At 45.8% G+C, this 27239-nt stretch overlaps 2 protein-coding genes across 3 annotated transcripts in view; both read left to right on the top strand.

Annotated features, from left to right (window-relative positions):
* The first annotated feature begins 554 nt into the window (after nucleotides 1-554).
* On the top strand, nucleotides 555-15032 carry dhx9 (DEAH (Asp-Glu-Ala-His) box helicase 9). 2 transcript variants are annotated; one of them, XM_047369167.1, is made up of 28 exons: nucleotides 555-695; nucleotides 1577-1728; nucleotides 1807-1947; nucleotides 2501-2612; nucleotides 2701-2831; nucleotides 2909-3057; nucleotides 5153-5199; nucleotides 5299-5435; nucleotides 5520-5609; nucleotides 6879-7040; nucleotides 7187-7264; nucleotides 7351-7542; nucleotides 7630-7771; nucleotides 8872-8954; nucleotides 9026-9182; nucleotides 9266-9363; nucleotides 9439-9652; nucleotides 9729-9823; nucleotides 9897-9970; nucleotides 10046-10198; nucleotides 10271-10431; nucleotides 11114-11225; nucleotides 11306-11467; nucleotides 11597-11724; nucleotides 11802-12031; nucleotides 12115-12230; nucleotides 14343-14543; nucleotides 14642-15032. In XM_047369167.1, the coding sequence occupies exons 2-28, from the start codon at nucleotides 1618-1620 to the stop codon at nucleotides 14925-14927; spliced, it is 3762 nt and encodes a 1253-aa protein (XP_047225123.1). In that variant the 5' UTR covers nucleotides 555-695; nucleotides 1577-1617; the 3' UTR covers nucleotides 14928-15032. The 2 variants fall into 2 exon arrangements, with proteins under 2 accessions (XP_047225123.1, XP_047225124.1); XM_047369168.1 differs by having other exon boundaries at nucleotides 592-709.
* A 9032-nt stretch (nucleotides 15033-24064) lies between these two features.
* lamc1 (laminin, gamma 1) overlaps nucleotides 24065-27239 on the top strand; it is a 56577-nt gene continuing 53402 nt past the window's right edge. Inside the window, exon 1 of the mRNA XM_047367066.1 lies at nucleotides 24065-24793. Coding sequence (XP_047223022.1) covers nucleotides 24418-24793 — 376 coding nt within the window. The 5' untranslated portion in view covers nucleotides 24065-24417. The remainder of the gene's footprint in view (nucleotides 24794-27239) is intronic.

The raw sequence follows: 27239 nt of genomic DNA, 5'->3' as shown, positions 1-27239 counted from the left end.
TTGTTCTCCTTTACGCTGAAGATAGTTTAATGACTTTGGCTGAAGGTTTGGGTTTGCTCACTTAGCATTTTGTTAATTGATAAAAATGAAACAATCACCAATGTATATTTCTGAAAACATTCTTTGTTTACAGCAATTTTCACACCTGCCTAAAGCTTTTACAAAGTACTGTATACATATATCTATATATATAGATATATGTATACAGCATATACACACACACACACATTCCAACTGGTAAATAGTTTTCTATCTAAAGAAACCCAGCAGATTGCATTGAGTCAGTGACTTTGCAGCAATCCTTCATACTGAGCATGCATGTGGCGACAGTGGAAAGGAAAACCCTGCTTGTAACAAGAAGAAACCTCCAGCAGAACCAGAACCAGGCTCAGTGAGAGCAACATTCTGCCATGGCTGATTGGGGGTTTAAGAAGACAGAGCAGACACCCAAAAGAACACAGAAGCCCTGATCCAGGAGTACTTTCTATGTTTCTATGTTTTGTTATGCTGGAACATGAAGAGCAGGCGGAACCACCTCATTTTTCATTAGTTACGCCACAGAGTCATTTCCCCTCCGGAACAGATGGTGGCGGTATAGTTTTATTGTCAAATCGAACAGGGAAAAAAGGACATTTTCTTATTTTTCAGTCGGTTTGTGGGATTCTGGAGAAACATTCATAATTTTTGACTTGATTGTGAGTTTAAAAATGTATGTTTATTATGTCTGATTGATTATCAACCTTGTTTTGTATCTCAGTAACGATAGAGAAGCTTCACGGATGTAAGGAGGACATAACTGGACTTAGCACACAGCTAACGTTAGCTTAGCATTTAACGCTTAGCTTTAACCTCTATTTTCTGCTAAATGTAATGTTTATATGATAATTTAGTAAAATGAATCAGAAAGCAACACTGTGGTGTAATACAGCAGGAATCTTTAATGTGTAAAATGTACAGCTAACAGGTAAAACCCACGGATGTAGATGCCAGCAGAAGCTAACTGATTCAAACTGATTCCAGTCCTCATTTTTCACCTTCTGGGTCCAGTTCTCTCGGAGATTGTAGACATCTTCTATAAATGATCTGGGATGTGAAGGAGATCATCAAGCTTTAAGAAAGCTAAATATACCAGCTGGACGTAGAAAAACTGTCCATGAGACACAGAATAACAGGACCTGTTTATGTCAACATGTGGCCAGAACCAGTCAGTCGATCTGGTCCCGGTATTGTGGTTTCCGGGCCGGACCTGGTGAACACCAGAAGAACAAACCCGGAGGTCCTCTAATATTTAGGCGTCAGTAAAATATTCTCAGGTTTTCTATTTAGTTTTTACTTTTGTAGCCATTGGTTTCGTTTAATTTAAAACAAATGAATAAAGTTTGTTAATAATTTTAACTAAAAGACTTCTCCAGAGGTCACATTTATTCTGCAGGTTTAGTCTTTAAACTTTGACCTCAGTAAAAAAAATCTGGACTAAACACATTTTTGTAATTTAGACTTTAAACATGAAGCTGAAATAGACGAGGAGCTGTTAAGTAAAAACAGTTAGTTTAAAAAGGGTTTATCTCTTTTAAAGGTTCGATAAGAGGAGGAACATCTCCTTCCTGAGGGCCCACCATGGCGGACATCAAGAACTTCCTGTATGCCTGGTGTGGGAAGAAGAAACTGACTCCCAGCTACGACATCCGAGCTGCAGGAAATAAGAACAGACAGAAGTTCATGTGTGAAGTGAGTCCTCCATCATTGTTCAGCTGCATCACTTAAACACATCTGTGATTTTTCTGACCCGACTTCCTCGTCCTGCAGGTCCGAGTCGACGGCTTCAACTACATCGGGATGGGAAACTCCACCAACAAGAAGGACTCTCAGACCAACGCTGCCCGGGACTTTGTTAATTATCTGGTCCGAGTTGGAGAAATAAGTGCAGCGGAGGTCCCAGCTGTCGGGGTCAGCTTCCTGTTTAACTTCTAGTCTCATTCTGTCTGTGGAACCGGATTTAATGGTTCTGCAGATCATCCGTACATCTCTCCTGGATGATTTTATCCTGCAGGTCCAGGAGTATTGCCGGGTTTGTTCGGTTGACTTTTTTGCAGCTTTCTGTCTTCTTGTGAATCAACTCTGGTCCAAACGTTATTGGACAACGTTTGGACTGTAGTTCTTCTCAGCAGGGTTGGGAAAAAGGCCCGTTTATGTTTGGTCCTCGCAGGTTCCTAAAATAGTGGTTAAATGAATATTTATGTAACTTTGAACAGAGAGATGATTTCTACATTAAAAAGGTGAACTTTCTACTGAGTCACGGTGGATCTTTGGAGATGAGCAGCTGGATGTAGCTGCAGAACATTTGAGAACATTGAAACAGAACTCTCCTGGATTCACCTGAACAGGTTCTCCGAGCTGTAATCATCCAGAACAGTACTGTAAAAAACCCAAATAGAACAGACCTGGTTCAGAGTTCTAAACCTCTCCATGTTTGAGCTAATACGAAGTTTTGGACCTGCAGGTGGCTCCTCCTGAAGGTGATCAGCCTGACAGAGGAGGAGGAGACGAGAGCTTCGGAAACCTTCCTCCCAGCGGCCCACTGCCTCCTCATCTGGTTGTTAAAGAGGAACAAGGTCAATCCTGACGTTTAGAGTCCATTCGGGTCAGAAGTTCCCACAGAACCCCTCAGAGGTCTCACTCTAATGATGGTTTGTGTTTCAGATGAAACTGGTGCCAGTGGACCGGTTCCAGGAGTAACGGGACAGGGGTACTCAGGAGGAGGAGCTCAGTGGGATCGAGGAGCCAACCTGAAGGAGTACTACACCCGCCGAGATGAGCAGGAGGCTCAGGCGGTACCAAACTCGGATCAGACTGGACTTATGAAACGAGTTAAACTGATTTGATCTGATGGATTTGTTCTTGTTCTCAGACTTTGGAGTCGGAGGAAGTGGATCTGAACGCTAACCTCCACGGAAACTGGACCCTGGAGAACGCCAAGGCCCGTCTGAACCAGTTCTTCCAGAAGGAGAAAACCAGTGCTGAGTATAAATACAGCCAAGTGGGACCGGACCACAACAGGTCTGGATCACAGAACTCTGGCATATTTAAGACCAAATCCAGACTGAGGTGATGGACACAGAAACTCTGACCCGGTTCGGTTTTAATGAACTGGGTCGGTTTTCTCAGGTTATTATTGGGTTGGCATCATTAGCTGAGCCAGAAATATTAGAGAATCAGCAGAAAGAAGTGTTTTCTTCTTCAGTTTGGATTTGGTCATAGGTTCTGTTTGGACCTTTAGCTTCACAGGTTCAGTTCTGAAACAGTTTGGGTCGGGACGGAGATGTTTTTACTGATCCTTGTTTCTGGGAGCGTTTGTTTTCTGGCCTCCATCATCAGTTCGGATCGGCTCCATCACCCTCAGCAGGAGGCCCGATGTCCAGCCTGTTAAAAGCTGCATCTAAGCAGAACTTCGTGGAGCTGAAACATGATCTAGCTCCAGCAGGTCCGTCAGAGGAAGGACCTTCTGCTTCTAGCAGCTTTGCTGGAAGCTGAAGGTGGTCAGTGACAGCTTCCTGTTTCTGCTGACGGAGGAACCATCAACTCACAGTCTTTGACCTCAACGCCATCATCAGGAGCTCTCCTGAAGAAACATCATGTTTCTTCAGGAGAAACATCATGTTTCTTCAGGAGATCTCCTGGAGACACAGGATGTTTCTTCAGGAGAAACATCATGTTTCTTCAGGAGATCTCCTGGAGACACATGATGTTTCTTCAGGAGAAACATCATGTTTCTTCAGGAGATCTCCTGGAGACACAGGATGTTTCTTCAGGAGAAACATCATGTTTCTTCAGGAGATCTCCTGGAGACACAGGATGTTTCTTCAGGAGAAACATCATGTTTCTTCAGGAGATCTCCTGGAGACACATGATGTTTCTTCAGGAGCTCCTCACAGGACACACGGCTCCGGTTTATCTTCAGAAATTTATCAATCAAATAAGCAGAATTAAAAAGTTAGATTTGATCCCAGTAAGAATAAAATTCACTCAGATTTAGTTGATTCTTAGTTTTCTATGTGAGGAACCTGCCTGCTGCAGCAATCCTTCCTCCTGAGCAAGTAACCTGAAGAAAGCTCCAGTAGAACCGGGCTCAGTGTGACTGGGGGTTTAGGAAGACACAGCAGACACACAGAAGCCCGGCGGATCAGGAGTACTTTCTATGTTGAAGAGTCCAGAGGTAATGGCAGCAGCAGCTCCTTCTGTGGCTTCATCCAGGAGCTTTACTGCTTTATGTGAAGCTGGAGGTCCAGTTCCACCTCTGATGTTTCCACAACTCCTTTGACCAAACATCAGAACACTTCTACTGAACTGATCCAGCTTGGCCAGAACAAACGGGCTAGACTGTGGTTCTGCTTCTCGCTTTTTAACAATTCAAGTGTTTCATGTAAACTTTGATTTGCATCAGCGATGTCCATCAGAGGTTCTGATCTGGGCCCAGCTGGTGTTTGATGCATAGCTGAAACCAGTCGGCTGTCAGGAAGTTCCTGTCTGTTTTTCTGCTGGACCGCTGTAAACCCAGAGACCTCCAGGGTGTGTCGGCTACACCAGAGAGATCTCACAGATCCATTGTTCCTCAACATCTGAGCAGAACACCAGCTTAGTGTTTGGTACCCTTTCTGTGTTTACTGACTGAGAACAATCAGCTTGGTTTGCACAGAGCCCAGGTTCTGTGGTCCAAAAGGCAACATGTGAGCTTTTAGACTGCGGCGTCCTGTTCTGGATAAGGCACCAAATACTTGGCTGGTGAATCGGCCAGAAGTTGAACTTTAGTTTCCTGCTCTGTTGAAGGACAGCAAGGTGACACCAGAACTCAGAACCAAACCAGAGGAAGACATGGGACAGCATTTAGATGTTCTAAAGCTGTCCCATGGGTGCGGGGCTAGCTGGAGTCTGGTTGTGATTTCTGGTGTCCACCGCAGGGTGACGCTCAGCTGGGAGGAACCCACAGTCAGAGCTGCTGGCTGATGTTTAATGATCCTGAAAGTCCGGCAGAAACACATACAGGCTTCCTCCTGAGAGCTCCACAGGTGAGTGTAGCTCCTCACAGGGTGATGATGATTGTGTGCTTTTATTCTGAAAAGCACAGGTAGTGAAGCTGGGATGTTTGTGTTTGCAGGAGCTTCATCGCGGAGATGCAGCTGTTTGTGAGGCAGCTCGGCAGAAGTAAGACCTCCTGCCGTGTTTACATCCAGAACCACCAATCGGATCAGTGTTGCACCTCACGGTTTACACCAACATGACTGACCCGCTGTTTTCCCTCAGAGATTACGGCCCGGGAGCACGGCTCCAACAAGAAGCTGGCGGCCCAGTCCTGCGCGCTCTCTGTGGTCCGTCAGCTGTACCATCTGGGAGTCATCGAGCCGTACTCTGGAGTCACCAAGAAGAAGGAGGGGGAGACGGTACGCACACAGACAGCCCACCTCTTATTAAACATTTATTAAACAGAACCAGAACCGAACACAATTCGCTGTTTGTGTCCCCAGTTGGAGGCGTATGAGGTCTGCGTGGCTCCTGATCTGCAGCAGCAGTTGGCAGCGGTGGTCCAGGAGCTCGGAGTTCACATCCCCCCCTGCGTGAGTCCAGTTATGGTCCGATCTCACCACAGGGACTGTTTGATCCGCTTCGGACTGAAGGATGTTATCCTGTTTGGTGGGCTGAGATCTGATCGGTTTCTACAGTCAGAATGATGTATAACTGAGGTCCAGTTCTGCATAAACAGAACATTAATGAGAAGTGATACCAGAGAGGTCGGCTGAAGCTGCAGAATTTAAACCTGTTCTGTACATGGTTCTGAGTCAGCACATTGACTCGAGAGGTCGTTGCTATAAACTTTAAACAGGAAACTTTGTTCTGTTGGATTTTTGCTTCTGAAGTGACTTCAGATGTTCCAGCAGAATCTGCAGGATAAATTTATACAGACACCCTCTCTGGTACCAGCGGCCTGGCCGGATTGGACCTCTTATTGATGTGACTCTGAGCTTCTAGCAGCTCTCTGGCGTGTTGAAAGCTCAATGGTTGAGGATGAATGTTCTGAGCTGTGTCCATACTGTCCAGTCAGGTCTGTGTGTGAAATAATTCAGGGTCCAGGCAGAACTTTAAGCTCCTCAATGTTTCATTGCATCGATCCGGAAGAACGTGCTGCAGATCTTTGACAGTAGAACCAGTGTGTGATCCAACAGAACATAAAGGGATTACATAATTTCTGAATCTGTCCCAAACTTTATCTGATTTTCCAACTCAGAAAACCGGCAGCTGATGCGTTTACAGACTAATAAAAGTGGGAGTTTTCAGTTTTGTTGCATTTAATGAACAGCAACAATAATCAGACTTTTTCCTTGTTGACCTGCTGCTCACTGGTTCAAACCAGCAGGTCAAAGTTGATTTATTTTTATTCTCTGGCTGAGTGATTCAGTTATTCTACAGTGAGGAAACTCTGCCCCCTGCTGGTGTAAAGTTGTAGCTACTTTTTATATTAGCAGTGAGATTAAGATTATATTATTCTTTATTTTAAAAAATGCCCTTTTTTTAAAGGGTGAGGTTTAGTGATTTAATATAAAGTTTTATATAAGCATGAATAGAAACCCGATGGTTAAAAGCTTTGGACCTTTTAGGGATTAACAGTCATCTGGAGATGAGATCCTAACTCCAGTTCAACCCATCACTAAAGTGTGAGATCAAATCCATATCTGATCAAAAGTTGGCAGCAGGAATATGAAGCTGAAAACATGCAGAACAGGATGGTTGTAGTTTCCTTCACTACCTGCAGGGGGCAGTAGACACCAGAGCTCTAAGTCGAACCAATCTGAGACTTCAACTAAATAAAAGCTTCCCGTTGTTTCCAGCCTGCAGATCCGAACTCTCCGGTGTCGCTGGTTCAGGGGAAGATGGCCACATTTGAGCCGTCTCAGAAACAGAGCACCAATGGCGTCGTCCCCTGGTCACCTCCACAGGTCAACTGGAACCCATGGACCAGCAGCAACATTGATGAGGGACCGCTGGCTTACGTAAGACTTCAGATCCTGAGAGCTTAGTAGAAGATCTACGTCTGCTTTCATGTTTTCACATTTTCAAGCAGCATAGTGGGAGGACTGGACTGACAGGTGAGGCCTCTGCCACCTGGAATCTTATTTTATTCTCCATCCACGTTCAGTGCACGCCAGAGCAGATCAGCCAGGATCTTCATGGTGAGCTGATGTACCAGTTGGACCACGATGAGGACCTGCAGAAGGTCCGTCTCCCTCCACCTCCACACTGATCATCTGCTGCTTTATTCAGACCGAAGAGGAGACATTTAACTGCTGCCTGATCTTCCAGATCCTGTCGGAGCGGGATCAGCTTCCTGTCAAACACTTTGAGGAGGAGATCATGGCGACCATCGATAAGAACCCGGTGGTGATCATCAGAGGAGCGACAGGCTGCGGTAAAACCACGCAGGTCCCTCAGTACATCCTGGACCGCTTCGTCAAGGGAGGCCATGCGTCCGACTGCAACATCGTGGTCACACAGGTAACCCCCGACTGATTTCTGATCAGGATAACTTCACCCTGAGTTCCCTCTGAAGTGACCTGGTCCTGATCCGGATCCTCTCTGCAGCCCAGACGGATCAGCGCCGTCTCTGTTGCTGAACGAGTCGCCTACGAGAGAGGAGAGGATCTTGGGAAAAGCTGTGGCTACAGCGTCCGCTTTGAGTCCGTTCTGCCCCGACCGCACGCCAGCGTCCTCTTCTGCACCGTTGGTACGTATTAACAGCGCCACCAGCAGGGGGAGCCCCTCTGACAGACACGCAGGTTTACATGTTTTAAAGTCTAATAATTATCCACAGTGAAACTTTTCTGCAGCTCTGCGACAAAATGATGAAGAGTTTATCGAGAAGAAGAAATGTAATTATTGATCTGGACTTAAAGGTAGATCAGAACATGGAAGAACTTAATGTTGCTGCAGATTTTCTCATCAGCTGAACCCAGGAGATCTTCATTTTATATTTAAACATAAAAATCATTTTAAAACAGTCTAGTTTTCAAGGGAAGCCAGTATTGAACTAATATAAAAGACTAATGTTGATACAGACCAACAAGGAAACTGAAAATATCCAATAAAAACAGGAAATTCTTCAACCAGACATTAAGACCAGGACCAACCTTCTCCGCTGTCCTCAGGTTCTGCTCTAGCTTGTTTTAAGTGGAACAAACGGAACAGGAGAATGGATTTTTCTGTAGGCATCTATAGAAACCTGACTGTAATAAGTCTGAGTGGAGGATGGAGACACTAGAGGCTGCATGACGAGTCGCCTCAGGAGGGAGGCTCTGCAGCAGCTCACAGGTTTCATTCACAGCAAACACAACAGCTGAAACAGCTTCGTCCAACAGACACTGGGAGCCTGGATGTTGGTTCCTATCCTGGAACAGAATAATATAAATAAATCACATGGAAACGATACAATAAAACGCTGACCTACAATAAAGCTGCAACAATGTTTCAGATTGGCTCCTAAAACCAAACATCATCTGGTGTTCTGGTCTCCTGTGGTTATGGGACGTATCTTCACCGTGGACCGCTGCACATTGGATCATTATTGACTCCCTGGTGGCACAGCAGGCTGCTCAGTCAGCCTCTCTGACAGATGCTACACAAAAACTGATTTCAATCTACAAAATAAATCAAACTGAAAATAAAGGAATTCATTTTTTATCTATATGTTTATTTTTGATGGAGTGATTTTTATATTATTTTCTATTTAACTGGTCGATCATGATTGTCTCTGGACCTCTAGATGTTCAGAAATGGGTCGAATATAAAGTGATGTGGGGAATAAGAAGTCCCATCCGTGTTCTCCAGGTGTTCTTCTTCGGAAGCTGGAAGCTGGGATCCGAGGAATCAGTCACGTCATCGTTGATGAGATCCACGAGAGAGACATCAACGTGAGTTCACACACCTGGAACCTCGGACCGGATCCGGGCCGAGCTTTCTCACCGTGTTTCTGTTCCTGCAGACGGACTTCCTCCTGGTGGTCCTCAGGGATGTGGTCCAAGCCTTCCCGGATGTCCGCATCATCCTGATGTCGGCCACCATCGACACCACCATGTTCATGGAATACTTCTTCAACTGCCCCATCATCGAGGTGTTTGGACGCACTTTCCCTGTTCAAGGTGAGTCGTCCCATTCCAGATGGTTTCATCAGGTCCATAGTCATTCCTGAAGGACGTTAAAGAATCCAAACTTTCTGTCTCAGAGTACTTCCTGGAAGATTGCATCCAGATGACCAACTTTGTCCCACCACCGATGGACCGAAAGAAGAAGGACAAGGATGAGGATGGAGGAGAAGATGATGTGAGAACTTTGAGACTCCTCCGGCCCTGAGAGTCTCCAGCCTGGTTTGACCGTTTCTTTACCTTGTCTCTGCAGACCAACTGTAACCTGATCTGTGGTCCTGACTACACGCCGGAGACGAAGCGCTCCATGGCTCAGATCAACGAGAAGGAGACGTCCTTCGAGCTGGTGGAGGCTCTGCTGAAGTACATCGAGACCCTGAAGGTGTCCGGTGCTGTGCTGGTCTTCCTGCCTGGCTGGAACCTCATCTACTCCATGCAGAGGCACCTGGAGACCAACCCTCACTTCGGTACCAGAAGACCATCTGTCCTACATCCCAGACGCTTTAGACATGAATTTATGTGGTGTTCTTGTTCTGGTTCCAGGAAGTAGCCGGTACCGCATCCTGCCGCTGCATTCCCAGATCCCCAGAGAGGAGCAGAGGAGGGTGTTCGATTCGGTTCCTGACGGCGTCATCAAGGTCAGTTCTGGGAAAACCGGGGAAGCTTTATTGCTGTCGTCATGAGGAGTTAATTCCTGGTCTGGTGTTCCAGATCATCCTGTCCACCAACATCGCTGAGACCAGCATCACCATCAACGACGTCGTCTACGTCATCGACTCCTGCAAGTAAGAGTCTCCTGAGCTGCTGCTCCTGGTTTCATTCGCTGGGCAGCAGATTAAACCCTGAGTTCTTCCTGACAGGCAGAAGGTGAAGCTCTTCACGTCCCACAACAACATGACCAACTACGCCACCGTCTGGGCCTCCAAGACCAACCTGGAGCAGAGGAAAGGCCGAGCCGGCAGAGTCCGAGCCGGATTCTGCTTCCACCTGTGCAGCCGCGCTCGGTTCGACAGGTACAACCCGCTGACCCGAAGACGTCCAGAACCCTGTGAGCTCTGAGCATTAACGTGTTTGGGTTCCTGCAGGCTGGAGACCCACATGACCCCAGAGATCTTCAGGACGCCTCTGCACGAGGTCGCTCTGAGCATCAAGCTGCTGAGGCTCGGAGGCATCGGAAACTTCCTGTCCAAGGCCATCGAGCCGCCGCCGCTGGACGCCGTCATCGAGGCGGAATACACGCTGAGAGGTGGGAGGAGCTCTGATGGTCACAGCTGGATTATCTGAAAATGACAGAGAGAAGGTTTCAGAGATGCTTCTCACCATCTTCTGACACGTCAACCTCTATCAGCACTTAAGGCCTGGATATGCTCATAAAAACCTTCGGGGGGCGCTGTTCAGACACGAGAGCGTTCCCCTGGACTGGCCTGATGAGCAGATCCATCTGTGATTAGAAGTTTAGTTTTCACTAAACTCAGGAGGTCCAGACCTTCAGCTGCTAGTTGGAAAAAACAAAGTAAAAAAAATCACAAACATTTACTTTAAAACGTCAGACCAGCAGTTATTAGATTCTCCCAGTTTGGCTAAATGGAAACAAGAGAGAAATCCGGTTTTTCATGGAGAGAAAATTATTTAAATTAAAACATTGTAATAAATGATAAAATAGATGATAAAAAACTGATGGAAATAAAGTTCTGGACGACAGACGTAGATCAAAGAAACGAAGCAAAAATATTTTGTTTGATGTTTTTATATTTTTAGTTTTATTCCAGCAACATTGTTTCATTTCAACATTATTATTATTTATTATTTTTCTGTTCTTGAATAATTACGAAAATATCAGACAAGGTCCATCTAGTTTATTTAGATCTGCAGACGGTTTGTCCTGTCTACCAGTTCAGCTCCTAACTGGTCTAACTGGTGGTTTTCAGACCTGGACGCCCTGGACTCGAACGATGAGCTGACTCCTTTGGGTCGGATTCTGGCCCGGCTGCCGATCGAGCCTCGGCTGGGGAAGATGATGATCATGGGCTGCATCTTCCAGTGGGTTCCTCCTCCTCAGCTTGATGACCTCTCAGCTGATAGACCTTCAGGTCAATGATGGTCTCTTTGTCTCCTCCCAGTGTTGGAGACGCCATGTGCACCATCTCAGCCGCTTCCTGTTTCCCGGAGCCTTTCATCAACGACGGGAAGCGTCTCGGATTCGTCCACAGGAACTTCGCCGGGACTCGCTTCTCGGATCACGTTGCGCTGCTGTCGGTCTTCCAGGCCTGGGATGAAGTCAGGTGAGCGAGGGCGACCCATAAGAACCAGTATTTCCTGTTAAACCTTCGTCTGAATTCAGTTTGGTTTTATTGGATCATTGGAAGCTGAGATTAGAACCAGGACCAAACTCTTCTCCCCGTCCCTCTCAGGATTAATGGCGAGGAGGCTGAAAACCGTTTCTGTGAACACAAACGTCTCAACATGTCCACGCTGAGGATGACCTGGGAGGCCAAAGTCCAGCTGAAGGACATCCTGGTGAACTCTGGGTTTCCTGAAGGTACCTGAACGCCCCGCAGCCTCACTGTTGAAGCGGAGCTCAGTGTGATGATGATCTGTGATGTTCCCCTCCATCAGAGTGTCTGATGACGCAGATGTTCAACACAGTGGGGCCCGACAACAACCTGGACGTGGTGGTATCTCTGCTGACCTACGGCTCCTACCCCAACGTCTGCTACCACAAAGAGAAAAGGAAGATCCTGACCACCGAGGGGCGCAACGCCCTCATCCACAAGTCCTCCGTCAACTGCCCCTTCAGCAGCCACGACATCAAATACCCCTCGCCGTTCTTCGTCTTTGGAGAGAAGGTGGAGAAGCAGGGACCAAACACTGATTCAGCTTCCTGAACAGATGTTCCTCACGTGTTTCTGTAAACCTGGTTGTGTTTCAGATCCGGACCCGAGCGATCTCGGCTAAAGGGATGACTCTGGTGAGTCCTCTGCAGCTGCTGCTGTTCGCCTGCAAGAAGATCAGCTCCAACGGAGAAATCATGGAGCTCGACGACTGGTGAGAATCCGTCTGGGACTAAGTGAAGGTCCTACGAGGAGATCTGAGGTTCTACAGAAGACCCTGATCAGCATTAGGCTGCTTGGGAAGTTACTTACAGGAACATCCAGAAAAACTAGAATATTCTGATAAAGTTCCATGTTTGTTGTCCTTCATCTTGAAGTTTCATCATAGACGGAAATATTTCTAGAATTTATTTCTTGTCTTTGGGGATTCTGGATCCAGACGATGAAAACCAAACTTCAGCTTCATCATGGCTGGGAAACTAGAATATGACATCAGATCAATAAAAATGATATTTTATGTCGGGTTTATGAAAACTACGTTCATTTCTATGAACCCAGTACCGGGTCTGGGCTCCTTTAGCATGAATTACTGCATCAATGCACCGTGGCATGGAGGAGATCCGCCTGTGGTTCTGATGAGGTGTTCAGGAAGACCAGGTTGCTTTGATAGTGGCCTTTGGGTCATCTGCATTGTTGGTTCTGGTGTCTCTGGCTGTCTTGACTGGGCACTTCAGAAAACCCAGTGGACCAGAACCAGCAGGTGACATGGCACACTGACAGTGGAAACTTCACACTGGACCTTAAGCAACGTGGATTCTGGGCCTCTTCGCTCTTCCTCCAGACTCTGGGACCTTGAGGTCTTAATTAAATGCAAACTTTACTTTCATCTGAAAACTTTGGACCAGTGAGCAAAAGTCCAGTTCTGTTTCTCCTCGGCCCAAGCAAGATGCTTCTAACCCATGTGTGGGACCCATCTGTGTGTAGAAGGTCTTAATGCTCCGACGTCTCCTCCAGTCCACTCCTTGTGGAGCTCCAACAAATTTCTGATTGAATTTTTCTTGACAATCCTCTCAAAGCTGCAGTTCTCCCTGGTGCTGCTGCACCTTTTCCTTCCACTTAATTTTCTATGAATATGCTTGGATACAGAACTCTGTGATCAATCAGCTTCTTCAGCAACGACCTTTTGTGTCTCCTGCTCACCCAGATGGAGGCTCAGGAAATCGTTGCAGGTGTTTGGAGGTAATCAGCTGATCAGTGTCACACCACCAGCTTCCAATATTTAACTTTTTCCACAATATTCTTAATTTTCTGAGACAGAATCTGTGGGTTTTAGTTCTGTGAGGCAGAATCATTGAAATTACTAGAAATAAAGGCTGAATGTGTGATGGATCTATATATTATATGAGGGGCAACAAATCATGAAGTTTTTCATGAAATTCGCATCTTTTGAGGTGAATCTGGCGAGTCCACAAAATCAACCCCATCAGAATAATCCGAAGAACCCAGAGTCTGGTTTAACCTTCTGCTCCACAGCAGGTTTCTGTCACACTTCAGATCATCAGAAACATTTAAACCTCAGACACACAAAACAGAGAAACAAAAATGATTTTTCAATTTGTGTCTCATCTTTTTAAGGTAATGCTGCAACATCTTAATCAGGTCAGGACTTTAACTAGGCCACTCCAAAGTCTTCATTTAGTTTTTCTTAGGCCATTTAGATGTGGTCCTGCTGGAGAACTCCAGTAAGCTTCAGGTCACAACCTGATGATCCGACATTCTCCTCAGTCAACCGTTCCCCTTCAGTGATGCCTTCAGTGGCTTCTGACTGGGAACAAGTTTCAGAACATTAATTAGAGTTTCTAGTCGGGATTTAAAGAACAGAAAGACAGAGCGGTTGAAGGTCCACTGTGGGAACCTCCAGTGTCTGAGCTAACATCTGAAGACTATGTTCCCTTCAGGTCCAACTCGGAGGTCCTTGAACTCTGACCACAGAGACTCCATCAGTTAGTTACTGAACGTCACTGTGATGCTCCTCTGAAACAGCCTGCTGGAGGGACACCTTCAAACTAATCGATTCAGTCTTCATGGGTCACACCTGCCATCAATTAGACTGATTAACCTGAAGTACAGATGTTCCTGGGGAGGCCTGTGGACAGCAGATGTCCTCACAATCTGACACATTAGGAAAATATTTCCTAATGAACTTGTAGGAAGCTGCTAGACTCCAACCAGAGAAGACTGAAATTAAAGGTGGACAAAGTTTAGATTTAGGATTTAATATTAACACAGCTGTAGATGCTGCTAATGTCCCATCTATCATCTCCAGGATCAAGCTGAAGATTCCTCACGAGGTGGCGGGCGGAATCGCCATCCTGCGAGCCGGACTGGAGGCTTTGGTGGTGGAGGTGACCAAAGATCCCGAATACATCAACCAGATGGACCAAAGCAACGAGAGGCTGCTGAACGTCATCAGACAGGTGTCCAAACCGTCGGCTGCTGGAATCAACCTGATGGCTGGCAACCAGAGGTACCACAGAGGGCGTCGGTTCGATTCCCACAAACTGACCCGCATAACGTTAAAAACTGCCGTCAGAGTATAAAGATCTGCTGTCTGTGTCTCTGCAGGATGGGAGACGGACCACGCCCTCCAAAGATGGCGCGCTTTGATGGAGAAGGAGGTGGAGGAGGGTACAGGGGAGGAAGAGGAGGGGGAGGTTACGCAGCAGGTGGGGGAGGATACGGAGGGTACAGAGGGGGTGGAGGATACAGGGGAGGCGGAGGTTATGGAGGAGGTGGAGGAGGGTACAGGGGAGGAGGTGGCTACAGGGGAGGAGGTGGCTACAGGGGTGGATATGGAGGAGGAGGTGGTGGGGGTTATAGAGGAGGTGGGGGTTACAGAGGAGGATATTAAACAGAAAGTGAATTTTTAAATGTTAAGTTTGGATCCTCGAAAATCCTCTGAAGTCTCTTAGTTTGTGTTTTTATTGTTTCCAATAAATCTGATGTTTCCACCCGACGTTCCGAACTCGAGGTTCTTTATCCGCCTGGATCAGCTGTCCTGACATTTCAGCTTTACTCATCAGCTCAGCGTTACAGAACCTCTCGCTCTCATTCAGGAAACTTTATACCAGCGAGCCGTGCATCAACGAAAATGGCAGCAGTGAATGGAAGCAGCTGAAAATCTCACTTTCCTCCACATAATCAGTCCCAGTTTTTCTGTGAGAGTTTAACTGCAGTAATGTAGCTGAGAGCACTAAATGTCCCTCCACTCAAACTCCGTAAATTCATCTGTAGTAGTTTCACCACGTTACTTGGCCCTAATGGTGCGTTCACACCGAACGCGGATTCTGCAAATATTTCGCGTCACTTGGGTGCTTTTGCCCGCTTGACATTCCGTGTGAACTCCGCGTTGCCATTTGGCAACAAGCGGCAACGCTTCGCCGCGCCATCAAGTAGGAGGAGCTTCCATGTGCTGCTTGCTGGTTTCAACTGAACATGGCGGACATGGATTTCACGGACCTAATTATGGTGTTTTACCCGTGGAGAGCCGAAAAATGCCGCCGACGTTCCTGGGTTCAGCAGATTCTTCAGGGACAGGAACAGTTCGGAGATTACCACCACTTATTCCAGGAGCTGCGTCTGGATGACGGTCGATTTCAGCGGTACGTCCGTCTATCCAGGACCCAGTTCGAAGATATGCTGTCCCACATTGGGAGACGAATCGGCCTCCAGAACACCAACTACCGGCGCTGTATCCCCGCTGCTGAACGCCTGTCCATCTGTCTTCGGTGAGTAAATAAAAAAAACAGCCAATTTTTAATGTCCACATCTCCTAAATATAAGATATTTGTGCCTAAACATAACCAGGTCCTTTCTGTACTTGTCTCGGTAAAAGTAATTAGTTGAGTCATACAACTCTGTTCTTGTCCTCCATCTTCACTGACAACCACTTCCTCTCCGCTGCGGTTTTTAACTCTACATCACAGCCACATCCAGTCCCTGATTGGTTGACGTGAGTTTAGGAAGAAATTCAGATTTCAGAGCACGCTCTCGCTCCGCTCCCGCTTCGCTCGGCGTGCCTTCCGCGCCACGTCCTTCGCCTCGCGCCGCTCCGCTCCTGAACGCGCCTCTACATAGGGATAACATGTAAATCGGACGCTCCTATCGCAGAATCTGCGTTGGGTGTGAACGCACCATAAAAGTCACTGTAAGCTAATGCTTCTATGAACATAAATGGAACATGAAATACTGAGGCAGCTGCATGCAGTCAAACTCATTCATTTGGTTCAGACACTAAAAACTAGTTGCTGCTGCAGCTAATGTTTGTTGGTAAACATGCAGGTGGTGTTTTATTTGATTAAGTCATCTGTAAACATCACCATGGTTTGTATTGAGCACAGAAAGTAAAAGCTACAGCTAAGGTTTTTTCCTACTTGAATAACTTTATGCTCGCAAACAACGGCCGCATTCACCTTGATGGTCTGGCTGCTGACTCAGTGCCTGACCTGTCTGTCCTAGTAGAGACATGACCTGTGTTGTATCCAGTTCCTGTGTTGGGTGGTTCCTCCCCTTGAAGCTTTTTCTAATCCTGGGTGAAGTGTTTCCAGCAGAGGGAGCGTTCTTGTTAGGTGAGGAGAATCTTCACAGAGCTCTTCCACACCTCCTGCATATAGGATCTTTGGAAAAAGTAAGAGTGATCACTCCATCCTGTTTCTTTATTTGTGTCAAGAATACAGTCTTCATCTATATATGGAAATGCATTTTTGTTTTGGAGGGTTGTAAATCCAAAGGCTCTTTTGTGTCAGAAAAGAGCTTTTAAAATGAGTTGCCTGCTTTAAAAACCGTAGAAAGGCAGGACTTCACAGTCTATTCAGCGTTATCACTGCTTTAACGATCCAGCTGGTATTCTGGAGTTTTGACCTAATTGATGCTCCTGTGTATCAATCAGTCAGTCACTGATGAGGTGATTAGCTGATTGTGTCTGAAAATGCAGAATCACCTGATATGATGGAGGCTTGAACTTTGATCCTCTGATCTTGAAATTCTGTGTCCGGCACTGTCCTTCCACAAAATCTAACCTGGTATCAAAGTCTTTGCATGACACACTTCTTACATCTGATAACTAAAGGCTGATAGATCCAGAGAGATTTACTTTACCATCTCTGTTCAGCAGGGCTGGAAGGAGCAAAATATCCTTTAATTTCTAAATGTCGGTTAGTTCTGGGGGGAGTTTCAAGCACGAAGAAGTAAATGTTTGACAGCAGATAAAATGTTCCTGCTGCTGAGCAGTTACCTCCTCTGATTTCCCTTTCCAGATGATCTGCTTAGATGTTTTGCTCAGAATTAACAGGTTTTCCAAAAGCAAGTGTCCTGTTTACATGTGGTGCTCCCCAAGGCTTATTCCTTGGTTCCATCCAGTATTGATTGAACAAGCTCACAGTTGGGCCCATTTTTAGAATATATGATATTTCTGTATGCTGCTATGCAGATGATGTGCTGATCTTGTGGTCCCTGTTTGAAATTGCCTGAAATCGTTAAGTATTTTTCTGGTCCATGTTTAGAGCTCTGAAACCTCAGCAGTGATATTAAAGTCAACATGTGGGAATTTCTTCTTCTTTATTTCCCCAGTAGCAGTAAAACCCGGGAAGGTTTCATGTTGAGAAACTTGTTGGGTCGCGTCAGACTAAAAGAACAAAGTATGGGTGGATGGGTTAATTACAGAATGCAAACCAATCAAATTTCCACTGATCAGCCAGAACATTAAAACCACTGGCACCGCTTCTCCTCAGCCATAAATTAAGCTCAAGATTTTACAAATTTCCAGAACTACTTTTAGAAATGGGATTTGATGGTGGAAAGTCCACTCTGAACCTACCCCAGAAGCTACAGAACCCACATGTTCTCTCGGACTTGGTGGTGGTCTTCTCACAGCTTCATCATTTCTACTTTTGGTTGTTTCATCAAAGTTTCATTTTGAAAAGGAACCGTCTGCTCAGGATGTTTCATGTGGACCTCTCATCAGTTCATACCTGCTTTATTAACCAATCTCCAGAACCTGCTAGTTTACTGTGAAGAACCTGGGTTTTATGACTCAGATCAATCTGGGGTACCAGCAGGAGAACACAGTTATCTGGGTTTGGTCAGAGGTCATATTTCTAAAGACTCGACATTGTGGTTCTGGATCAGAACCACAATGGATGGAAATAAGGTGGAATTAATATTTTAGTCTCATTTGTTTCTATAATTCAGCAAATAGAAATATACTGATACCCAGGGGGGTCCAGTACATGGAGGTTAAATGAAAGGGTGGACCCAGAAATCTCTTACTGGAAGTCCTGGACTACAAAAATAGGGATGAGACCAGAAATCAGGGAATCTTACAGCTGATTTGTGAATTTTCAGGTTTTATCAACACAGATCTGATGATTTACTGACTGTTTTCTTGCTTTAGTTTAATGCAGGGCTGCACAGTGGTGCAGTTTGTAGCAACGTTGCCTTGCAACAAGAAGGTCCTGAATCCCAGCCTGGTGTCTGTCTGCATGTTCTCCCTGTGCATGTGTGGTTTCTCTCAGACCTGGAGGAAGATTTTAAAAGTCAAACGGGATTCTATTTTAGTCTTTTACTCACAGCAATGTTGCATCTGAAAACAAGTCGAGTTCAGGACCGATCTGTGGTTTTCTCCTCACATGTGGCTCATCTGTGATGCAGGTAACTTTCTCAAAGCATTGCCAGGGACTGGGCCTGCTGACTGGATTCAGTGAAGGACCCGTGGACAGCTGCTGCTTTTTAAAACGACGCGTCTCGGAACAAATAAATCCTTCCTCTGGTTTTCCGTAGTCTTGGTGGAACCTGCATGGACGTTCCTGGAAACGCCCGTACAGTTTAATCAGTTCTCAGCTTTAGAAATCTGATTATTTATTCATCATTTCTTAAGACTGTAGCCTGCAAAGGAAAAAATTAATTGTTGGAAAAATAATCTTAGGAAAATATAAAGTCATGAAATATGCTAAATATTTATAAAGAGAAATTAAGAATAGCCAAAAATCATTTCATTAAAAGAACTGTGTGTGGCCATCGGTTCATCACAGCAGCAGAGACTCAGTCGAGTTGACCTAAACGTCACGTTTCCTGTCTGTGGGAGGAAGCCGGAGTACCCAGAGAGAACCCACACAGGCACAAGGAGAACATGCTAACTCCAGGCACAAACACCCCGGGATTCAAACCCAGGACATCTGTGCTGCTAGACAGCAGTGCTACCCACTGTTCCACCGTTCAGTCTTTCCTGCACCGAGGCTCTGAATTATTCATACCCCTGGCTGATTTAGATTTAAAATTATTTTCTTTCAGATAAGAAGTTTGTTTCTAATTAGAAGTAAAATGAGCATCTCTCAAAAGCTAATTAATGTAAAAGAAAAATCATTTTGGGAAGAAGAAATATTTCTGTTTTTATTTACGTTATTAAAAATGGCCGATTGAAAATGATTTATACTCCTCTCAATAATCATTTCTAGCATTACAGCAACCAAGCCATCCTTCTAATGTCTGAGCAGCTTTCTCCAGGTTTCCTCTGGTGTTCTGGTGATTTATCTTTGAAGACGAATCAAGTTTCATGATACTGTTTTAAAAGGACTCAAATGCAGAAACCAGCTGAAGTCTGGTTGAGAACTTTAATAATAAAATAATGATGAAAACAAAGCTTCAGAAGATCTCGCTCAAGAAGATCTGACAAAAGCACAGGAAGAGAACCGGGCTTGGAGCAGAGAGACGGATACACGGCAGTAAACGAAGGCAACAGACGAAACCACCGAGAAACAAACAGAAATCATGAGTTCAATACTGAGGCAGGGGTGGAGAAATGGAAAAGCTAATCAGATGGACCGAGTAGCAGCTATGGCAGAGAGAAGGTAGAGCAGCTGGTGGAGGAAGACTAACTAACCAGAGCAGATACCGAAGAAAACCCAGAGAAATGATCTAACAAATCTCTGATAGAAAATAACTCTGGATGAATATAGAACAATAGAATAAAACACAAAGGAATGAACCAATAAGGAAACACCTAACAATAATTTATATTGTTTTATACATATTTTGCAATACTTCCTCATTACTTCATCATTGTGTGATGCATTAGACAATGCAGCCCCCTTGAAAAAGAAGGTAATTATTAATAGGAGGCTCCTTGGTTTAATTCAGAGCTGCGTACTTTAAAGCACAATGTTAGAAAATTGGAGAGAAAATGGCGCTCTACACACCTAGAGGATTCCTACTTAATCTGGAAAAATAGCCTACTGTTGTATAAAAAGACACTTCACCAAGCTAGAACAGCTTATTTCTCATCATTAATAGAAGAGAACAAGAATAATCCTAGGTTTCTCTTTAGTACAGTTGCTAAACTTACACAGAGTCATAGCTCTGTTGAGCCATCCATTCCCTTAGCTCTTAGCAGTCATGACTTTATGGGATTTTTCTTAAATAAAATTGATTCTATTAAAAATAAAATCTTTGACATACTCCCAAAGATGATTACTTCATCCTCAGCAAGTGAGACAACATTGGAAATAACTGCAGAACCTGATTTGTGTTTGGACTGTTTTGATCCTGTGGAGCTTCCTGAGTTATCAGAAATATTAGCTTCATCTAAACCTTCAACTTGTATGTTAGACCCAATCCCAACCAAATTATTTAAGGAAGTGTTCCCTCTGATTACCAGCCCCACTTTAGATATGATTAACCTATCTTTAGTAAATGGATCAGAACCACAGGCTTTTAAGTTAATTAAAAGTTAATTAAACTTTTACTTAAGAAACCTTCGCTTGATCGAGATGACTTGAAAAATTACCGACCTATATCCAATCTTCCATTCTTATCTAAAATTCTTGAGAAAATAGTTGCTAATCAAATGTGTGAACATTTATACAGCAATGACCTGTTTGAAGAGTTTCAGTCAGGTTTCAGAGCTCATCATAGCACTGAAACAGCTCTGCTGAAAGTCACTAATGATATTCTTATGGCCTCAGATAATGGACTTGTGTCTGTTCTGGTTCTGTTAGATCTCAGTGCTGCATTTGATCCAGTCGATCATAATATTCTCTTAGAAAGGCTGGAATATGCTGTAGGTATCAGGGGAACAGCGCTAGGCTGGTTTAAATCTTATCTGTCTGACAGATTCCAGTTTGTTCATGTAAATGATAAATCATCTTTAAACTCCAGGGTTAATTGTGGAGTACCACAGGGTTCAGTACTTGGGCCAATTCTCTTTACTATATATATGCTTCCAATAGGTCAAATTATCAGGCAGCATAGGATAAATTTTCACTGTTACGCTGATGATACTCAGCTTTACTTATCCATAAATCCTGATGAGCCCAACCAGTTAGATAGACTACAAGCATGTCTTGAAGATATAAAAACTTGGATGACTTTAAATTTTCTGCTTCTAAATTCAGACAAGACAGAAGTTGTCGTCTTTGGACCAGAGTCTTTGAAAAAGAAACTGCTTAGTCAATCACTTAACCTGGATGGCATTAAATTGACCTCTGATAATAAAGTTAAAAATCTTGGTGTTAACTTTGACTAGGACATGTCATTTAAATCCTATATTAAACAGGTTTCTAGGATTTCCTTCTTTCACCTCCAGAACATTGCCAAAATTAGAAATATCCTGTCCAGGAGTGACGCTGAAAAACTAGTCCATGCATTTGTTACTTCAAGGCTGGACTATTGTAATTCTTTACTATCAGGATGTCCACAAAATGCAGTTAAAAGCCTTCAGCTGATTCAAAATGCTGCAGCAAGACTTCTGATGAAAATTAAAAAGAGAGATCATATTTCTCCTATTTTAGCTTCCCTTCATTGGCTTCCTGTTAAATCCAGAATATAATTTAAAATTCTCCTCCTCACATATAAAGCCCTTAATGATCTAGCTCCATCATACATCAGAGATCTGATTGGTCCATATGTTCCTAACAGAGCACTTTGTTCTCAGACTGCAGGTTTACTGGTGGTTCCTAGAGTCTCTAGAAGTAGAATGGGAGGCAGATCCTTTAGTTATCAGGCTCCTCTCCTGTGGAACCAGCTCCCAGTTTTAGTCCGTGAGGCAGACACCCTGTCTACTTTTAAGGCTAGGCTTAAAACTTTCCTTTTTGATAAAGCTTATAGTTAGAGTGGCTTAGTTTATCCTAAACTATCTCTGTAGTTATGCTGCTATAGGTTCAGCTGCTGGAGGACATAATGAACACTTTCACTCACTCTGCTACATTCTCACACTACTCTCCAATTTTGCATTATTTGCTGTTATTTCAGCTTTTAACTTTGTTCTCTCTTTTCTCTTCCTAGAAGCTACACCTGGCCTGACTCTGTGTCTACCTGTGACACCTTTCTGGAGAGGGGAATTGACTGAGCTTCTGCTGGTAACAACTTAATGCTCACCTTCTACAGATGATCCACATGGCCCTGTCTTTCAGTGTTTAACCCTTTCTCTCTCCTAGACATGGCTACTGACTGAGCTTCTACTGTAACTAACTCTATGTTCTCTCTTTCAGACTCTAACCTTGAAAACTGGATCAGAGTTTATCTGTTCTTTCTTTCTAGATGAAACGACTAAAGGAGCTACATCCATTAACATTTACTTTTCCTTCCCATAGAAAGTACTCCTTGATCAGTGCTTCTGAATCAGAATCAGAATCAGAAAAGCTTTATTGCCAAGTACGTTTTTGGACATACAAGGAATTTGTTTTGGCGTAGTCGGTGCAATACAATACAAATTAAACATTATAAACATATCTACAATATAATATAAATATATGTGCACAGTTTTAAGTGAGTGAGAGTAAATATAGAGCAGTATAAGATGTGTTCTCTTTGTGTCTCTGCTCTGTTCTCTCTAACCCCCAGTCGGTCGTGGCAGATGGCCGCTCACACTGAGCCTGGTTCTGGTTCTGCTGGAGGTTTCTTCCTGTTAAAAGGGAGTTTTTCCTCTCCACTGTCGCTACATGCATGCTCAGTATGAGGGATTGCTGCAAAGTCAACGCCAGTGACTGTCCACTGTCTCTACATGCTCATCCAGGAGGAGTGAATGCTGCAAGTCACTGACTGGATGCAATCTGCTGGGTTTCCTTAGATAGAAAAACTTTTTATCCAATTTGAATAAATAACTGAATCTGACTGAACTGTTCAATGGTTACGATTAACTGGAATGTATGAACTTCACTTGAAATCTATATGATTCGACTGAACTGACTTAGCCCATTTTAAAGTTACCACCTTTCACACAATGCAACAGGAAACAACACTCCAATTATTTTTACCTCCGCCTTCTTCCCTCCCTGTTGGATGGAGTAAGGGGGAGTCAGGTTGAGCCTAAACCGGCTCAGTTATGGTTGAGGTGCAAACACACCCTCCATTTCTGCTACCTGTATGACTCCTTCTCTTTTCCAATGGTTATAATCAGTCTGACAGAGGGAGGTATCCCAATCCTTGTGGTTTTTAGTATAACAATGACCATCAGTGGGCTCTAGATGGACAAACTTTATCAGTTTATTATTTTACTTAGTAGCCCTACACAGAGCCCATTCTAAAATGGCCGAACTCTAACACTCAGTAGTTTATTCTAACCTCCCCAACAAACCGCACCATTCAAACCCTTTGTGAAGAGCTTTGAGACGACATGTTGTGAATTGGCGCTATATAAATAAAACTGAATTGAATTGAATTCAATAAAAAAACGATTTTTCTATTTCTTAGAAGTTGCTATATTTGGCCACCAGGAGGCGCTGTCCTCCAGGGGCGCCATATGGAAAAGCGGAGTTTATCCCAGAAATCTGCGCTGGGAACAGATTTATGTTGAGAGCTGCAGTTTCTTTGTGGGAATAAACGAAATTCTTTCCCTGGTTTTCTAATTTTAGGAGTTTTTCCACCAGCAGTAGGAAGCAGCTGCGACTTTATCTCTGATGTAAATATTAAACGTGATTCTGTGGCAGATCTCAGTTTGAAAAGTGTGCGAAACGTCCATGTTTGCGCAGTGATTGCGGGTGCGCAGCGGCTCTGCGGTGATTTGGTGACTCTGGAGGAAGAGGCGGACTCTTCTCCGCAGACTGTGCGCCTCGGGGCTGCGCAGTAGCGGACTGGGTGTAGTCTGGACTCCCGTCTTTTCCTGCTGGAGTTCTGGGTGCATGGCGGCGGACACAAAGAGCTGAGCCCGACCTCAGAGACCCAAAGAGCAGCAGCAGAGAGCCGGGCCAGAACCGCGGAGCCTGGAGCGACCGGTCGCTCCTTGTTTTCCAGGATCCTCCAGTCCAGATTGTTTCTGCGCGAAAACGGACGGAAAAAAACTTTGGGAAAGTTTGGGGAGAACTTTGTTGGGAGCTTCGCGATCGAGTAGGAAGACGGAGCGGGCAGACAGGATGCAGAATCTGATCCGGGCTCTGGTGGCGTGGAGCTGGGTGGCCGCGGCGTGCGTCCGCGGCGCCATGGACGAGTGCGCGGACGAGCAGGGCCGGCCGCAGCGCTGCATGCCCGAGTTCGTGAATGCGGCCTTCAACGTGACGGTGGAGGCGACCAACACCTGCGGCTCCCCGCCTGAGGAGTACTGCGTCCAGACCGGAGCCACTGGGGTCACCAAGTCCTGCCACATCTGCGATGCGCGGGACCCTCGGAACCACCACAACGCCGCGTACCTGACCGACTACAACAACCAGCAGGACACCACCTGGTGGCAGAGCCAGACCATGCTGGCGGGGATCCAGTACCCCAACTCCATCAACCTAACCCTGCACCTCGGTGAGTCCCCCGGCCTGAGGGCCCCGCAGGGCCCCAAATCTCAACACAAACACACGTTGGTCCACTGCGCCTTCTGGGGACTTCGATCCTAAAAAACTAGTTTTGAGCTGATCACAGGCGGCAGCTGCTGGTTGGAGGGTTTCTGATGCAGGTCGGGAACTTTGGTGCTGATTCTGGTTCTCTGAGCTGCTGCAGACCTCAGATCATTGACGTCTGCAGGCTGTGATGAAACTCTGTCTTTCTGTGCAGAAGCCAGTTTTCATTGCTGTGGGTTTATGGATATTTTCTGACCTGCAGGCTCAGTTCAGGCCGTCTGCTGCTCAGCCAGGGCTACAGGGTCCTGGTGTACCAGCCCCCCTGAATGCATCATCTGGTGCTAGGTTCAGGTACTATGTGAGTTTTTCTGGGAGCCTGATCTATAACCTCCAAGGTGTTGGGTTTAAATTTTAGGTCGTGTGGCTGCAGATGTCTCTTCTGAAGAGCCTGCAGAGTTTGGCAGCACCAGATATTAGAAAACCTCATGATGGAGATGTTCTCAGTAAAAATTATGACGATGATGACTCCATCCAACAGGCTGAAGGTCCTGCTGTGAACCCAAACACTCTTCAACCACCAGCTGTCCTTTCTGATCTTTATACTGCGCTCAGTGATGTATGGACGACACGTTGTTCCGATCTACCAGATCTTGGGTTGTTCCCAGAGAAATGAACCCCGTTCAGTTCTCAGTCTGAGCTCCTCAGCTGAGACCAGAACCAGGCTGGATTTGAATTTGATGCTCAGACATTTCAAACGGGTCTGTCTGATGTTATTTCTGCACATTTTGAGTGTTTTCCACATCATGAACACTCCTGACGTTCCCAGGAGCAGTTGAAGGTTTGTGAGAAGCTTCAGTTTGTTGATGATCCAAAACAAATTTCAGTCGTGCTAAATGTGGGTGAAGGAAGTTTTTGGTTGGATGTTGAATTTAATTCAGTGGGTTTTCCTCCGCTGATCCGAGAGCAGATGTGCTGAAATGTGATCCCTGGTTTGATCATGGGCAGGATGGTTCAGAACATTTTCACACCTCTAGTCCATTTACTTTGGTCCAAATCTGTTGAAGTTTTGTTTTTTCTCTACAAATCAGGTGGGACCTTTCAGTGTGTTTATGGGTCGGATGTGTTCGGGCCGGCAGAACCAAATGTAAATGCAGGAAGGAGAAACGGCGCTTTACAATGACGCCACCATTATTTATTAGTTCACTGGGTAGTATGAAACTATCAGGCCTTCATGGAGAAAAGTTCTACCTACAGATCAGTTTGATCCAAACTATTTCTCAGTTTCTAAATTAAACTGTTTAAGACATCCAGAAGGAGGATATGTGCCTCTTTGTTTCCTCCCTGAACATGACTGAGCGTGCTGAGGTCCTCCTGAAAACACACTGAGGTCCTGCTGAGAGCACGCTGAGGTCCTCCTGAAAACGCGCTGAGGTCCTCCTGAGAGTGCGCTGAGGTCCTCCTGAGAACGCCCTGAGGTCCTCCTGAGAGCACGCTGAGGTCCTCCTGAAAACGCGCTGAGGTCCTCCTGAAAACACGCTGAGGTCCTCCTGAGAACGCGCTGAGGTCCTCCTGAAAACGCGCTGAGGTCCTCCTGAGAGCTCGCTGAGGTCCTCCTGAGAGCACGCTGAGGTCCTCCTGAGAACGCACTGAGGTCCTCCTGAGAACGCCCTGAGGTCCTCCTGAGAGCACGCTGAGGTCCTCCTGAAAACGCGCTGAGGTCCTCCTGAAAACACGCTGAGGTCCTCCTGAGAACGCGCTGAGGTCCTCCTGAGAAGGCGCTGAGGTCCTCCTGAGAGCACGCTGAGGTCCTCCTGAAAACACGCTGAGGTCCTCCTGAGAACGCGCTGAGGTCCTCCTGAGAACGCACTGAGGTCCTGCTGAGAACGCGTTGAGGTCCTCCTGAGAGTGCGCTGAGGTCCTCCTGAGAGTGCGCTGAGGTCCTCCTGAGAGTGCGCTGAGGTCCTCCTGAGAGTGCGCTGAGGTTCTACTGAGAGCGAGTTGAGGTCCTCCTGAGAGTGCGCTGAGGTCCTGCTGAGAGCGCGTTGAGGTCCTCCTGAGAACGCGCTGAGGTCCTCCTGAGAACGCGCTGAGGTCCTCCTGAGAACGCGCTGAGGTCCTCCTGAGAACGCGCTGAGGTCCTCCTGAGAACGCGCTGAGGTCCTCCTGAGAACGCGCTGAGGTCCTCCTGAGAACTCGCTGAGGTCCTGCTGAGAGCGCGCTGAGGTCCTCCTGAGAACGCGCTGAGGTCCTCCTGAGAACGCGCTGAGGTCCTGCTGAGAGTGCGCTGAGGTTCTACTGAGAGCGCGTTGAGGTCCTCCTGAGAGTGCGCTGAGGTCCTGCTGAGAGCGCGTTGAGGTCCTCCTGAGAACGCGCTGAGGTCCTCCTGAAAACACGCTGAGGTCCTCCTGAGA

The sequence above is a fragment of the Girardinichthys multiradiatus genome, chromosome 6 (genome assembly GCF_021462225.1).
Source record: "Girardinichthys multiradiatus isolate DD_20200921_A chromosome 6, DD_fGirMul_XY1, whole genome shotgun sequence".
Lineage (NCBI taxonomy): Eukaryota > Metazoa > Chordata > Actinopteri > Cyprinodontiformes > Goodeidae > Girardinichthys > Girardinichthys multiradiatus.
This window is presented reverse-complemented; position numbering and strand designations above follow the sequence as displayed.

What these genes read in the sequence shown, in the direction of transcription:
- dhx9 (XM_047369167.1), top strand. Translation starts at nt 1,618, where the DNA reads ATGGCGGACATCAAGAACTTCCTGTATGCCTGGTGTGGGAAGAAGAAA. An exon ending in GAACTCTGGGTTTCCTGAAG is followed by an intron (nt 11,725 to 11,801) that starts GTACCTGAACGC and finishes CCCCTCCATCAG; the next exon opens with AGTGTCTGATGACGCAGATG. An exon ending in TCTTCGTCTTTGGAGAGAAG is followed by an intron (nt 12,032 to 12,114) that starts GTGGAGAAGCAG and finishes GTTGTGTTTCAG; the next exon opens with ATCCGGACCCGAGCGATCTC.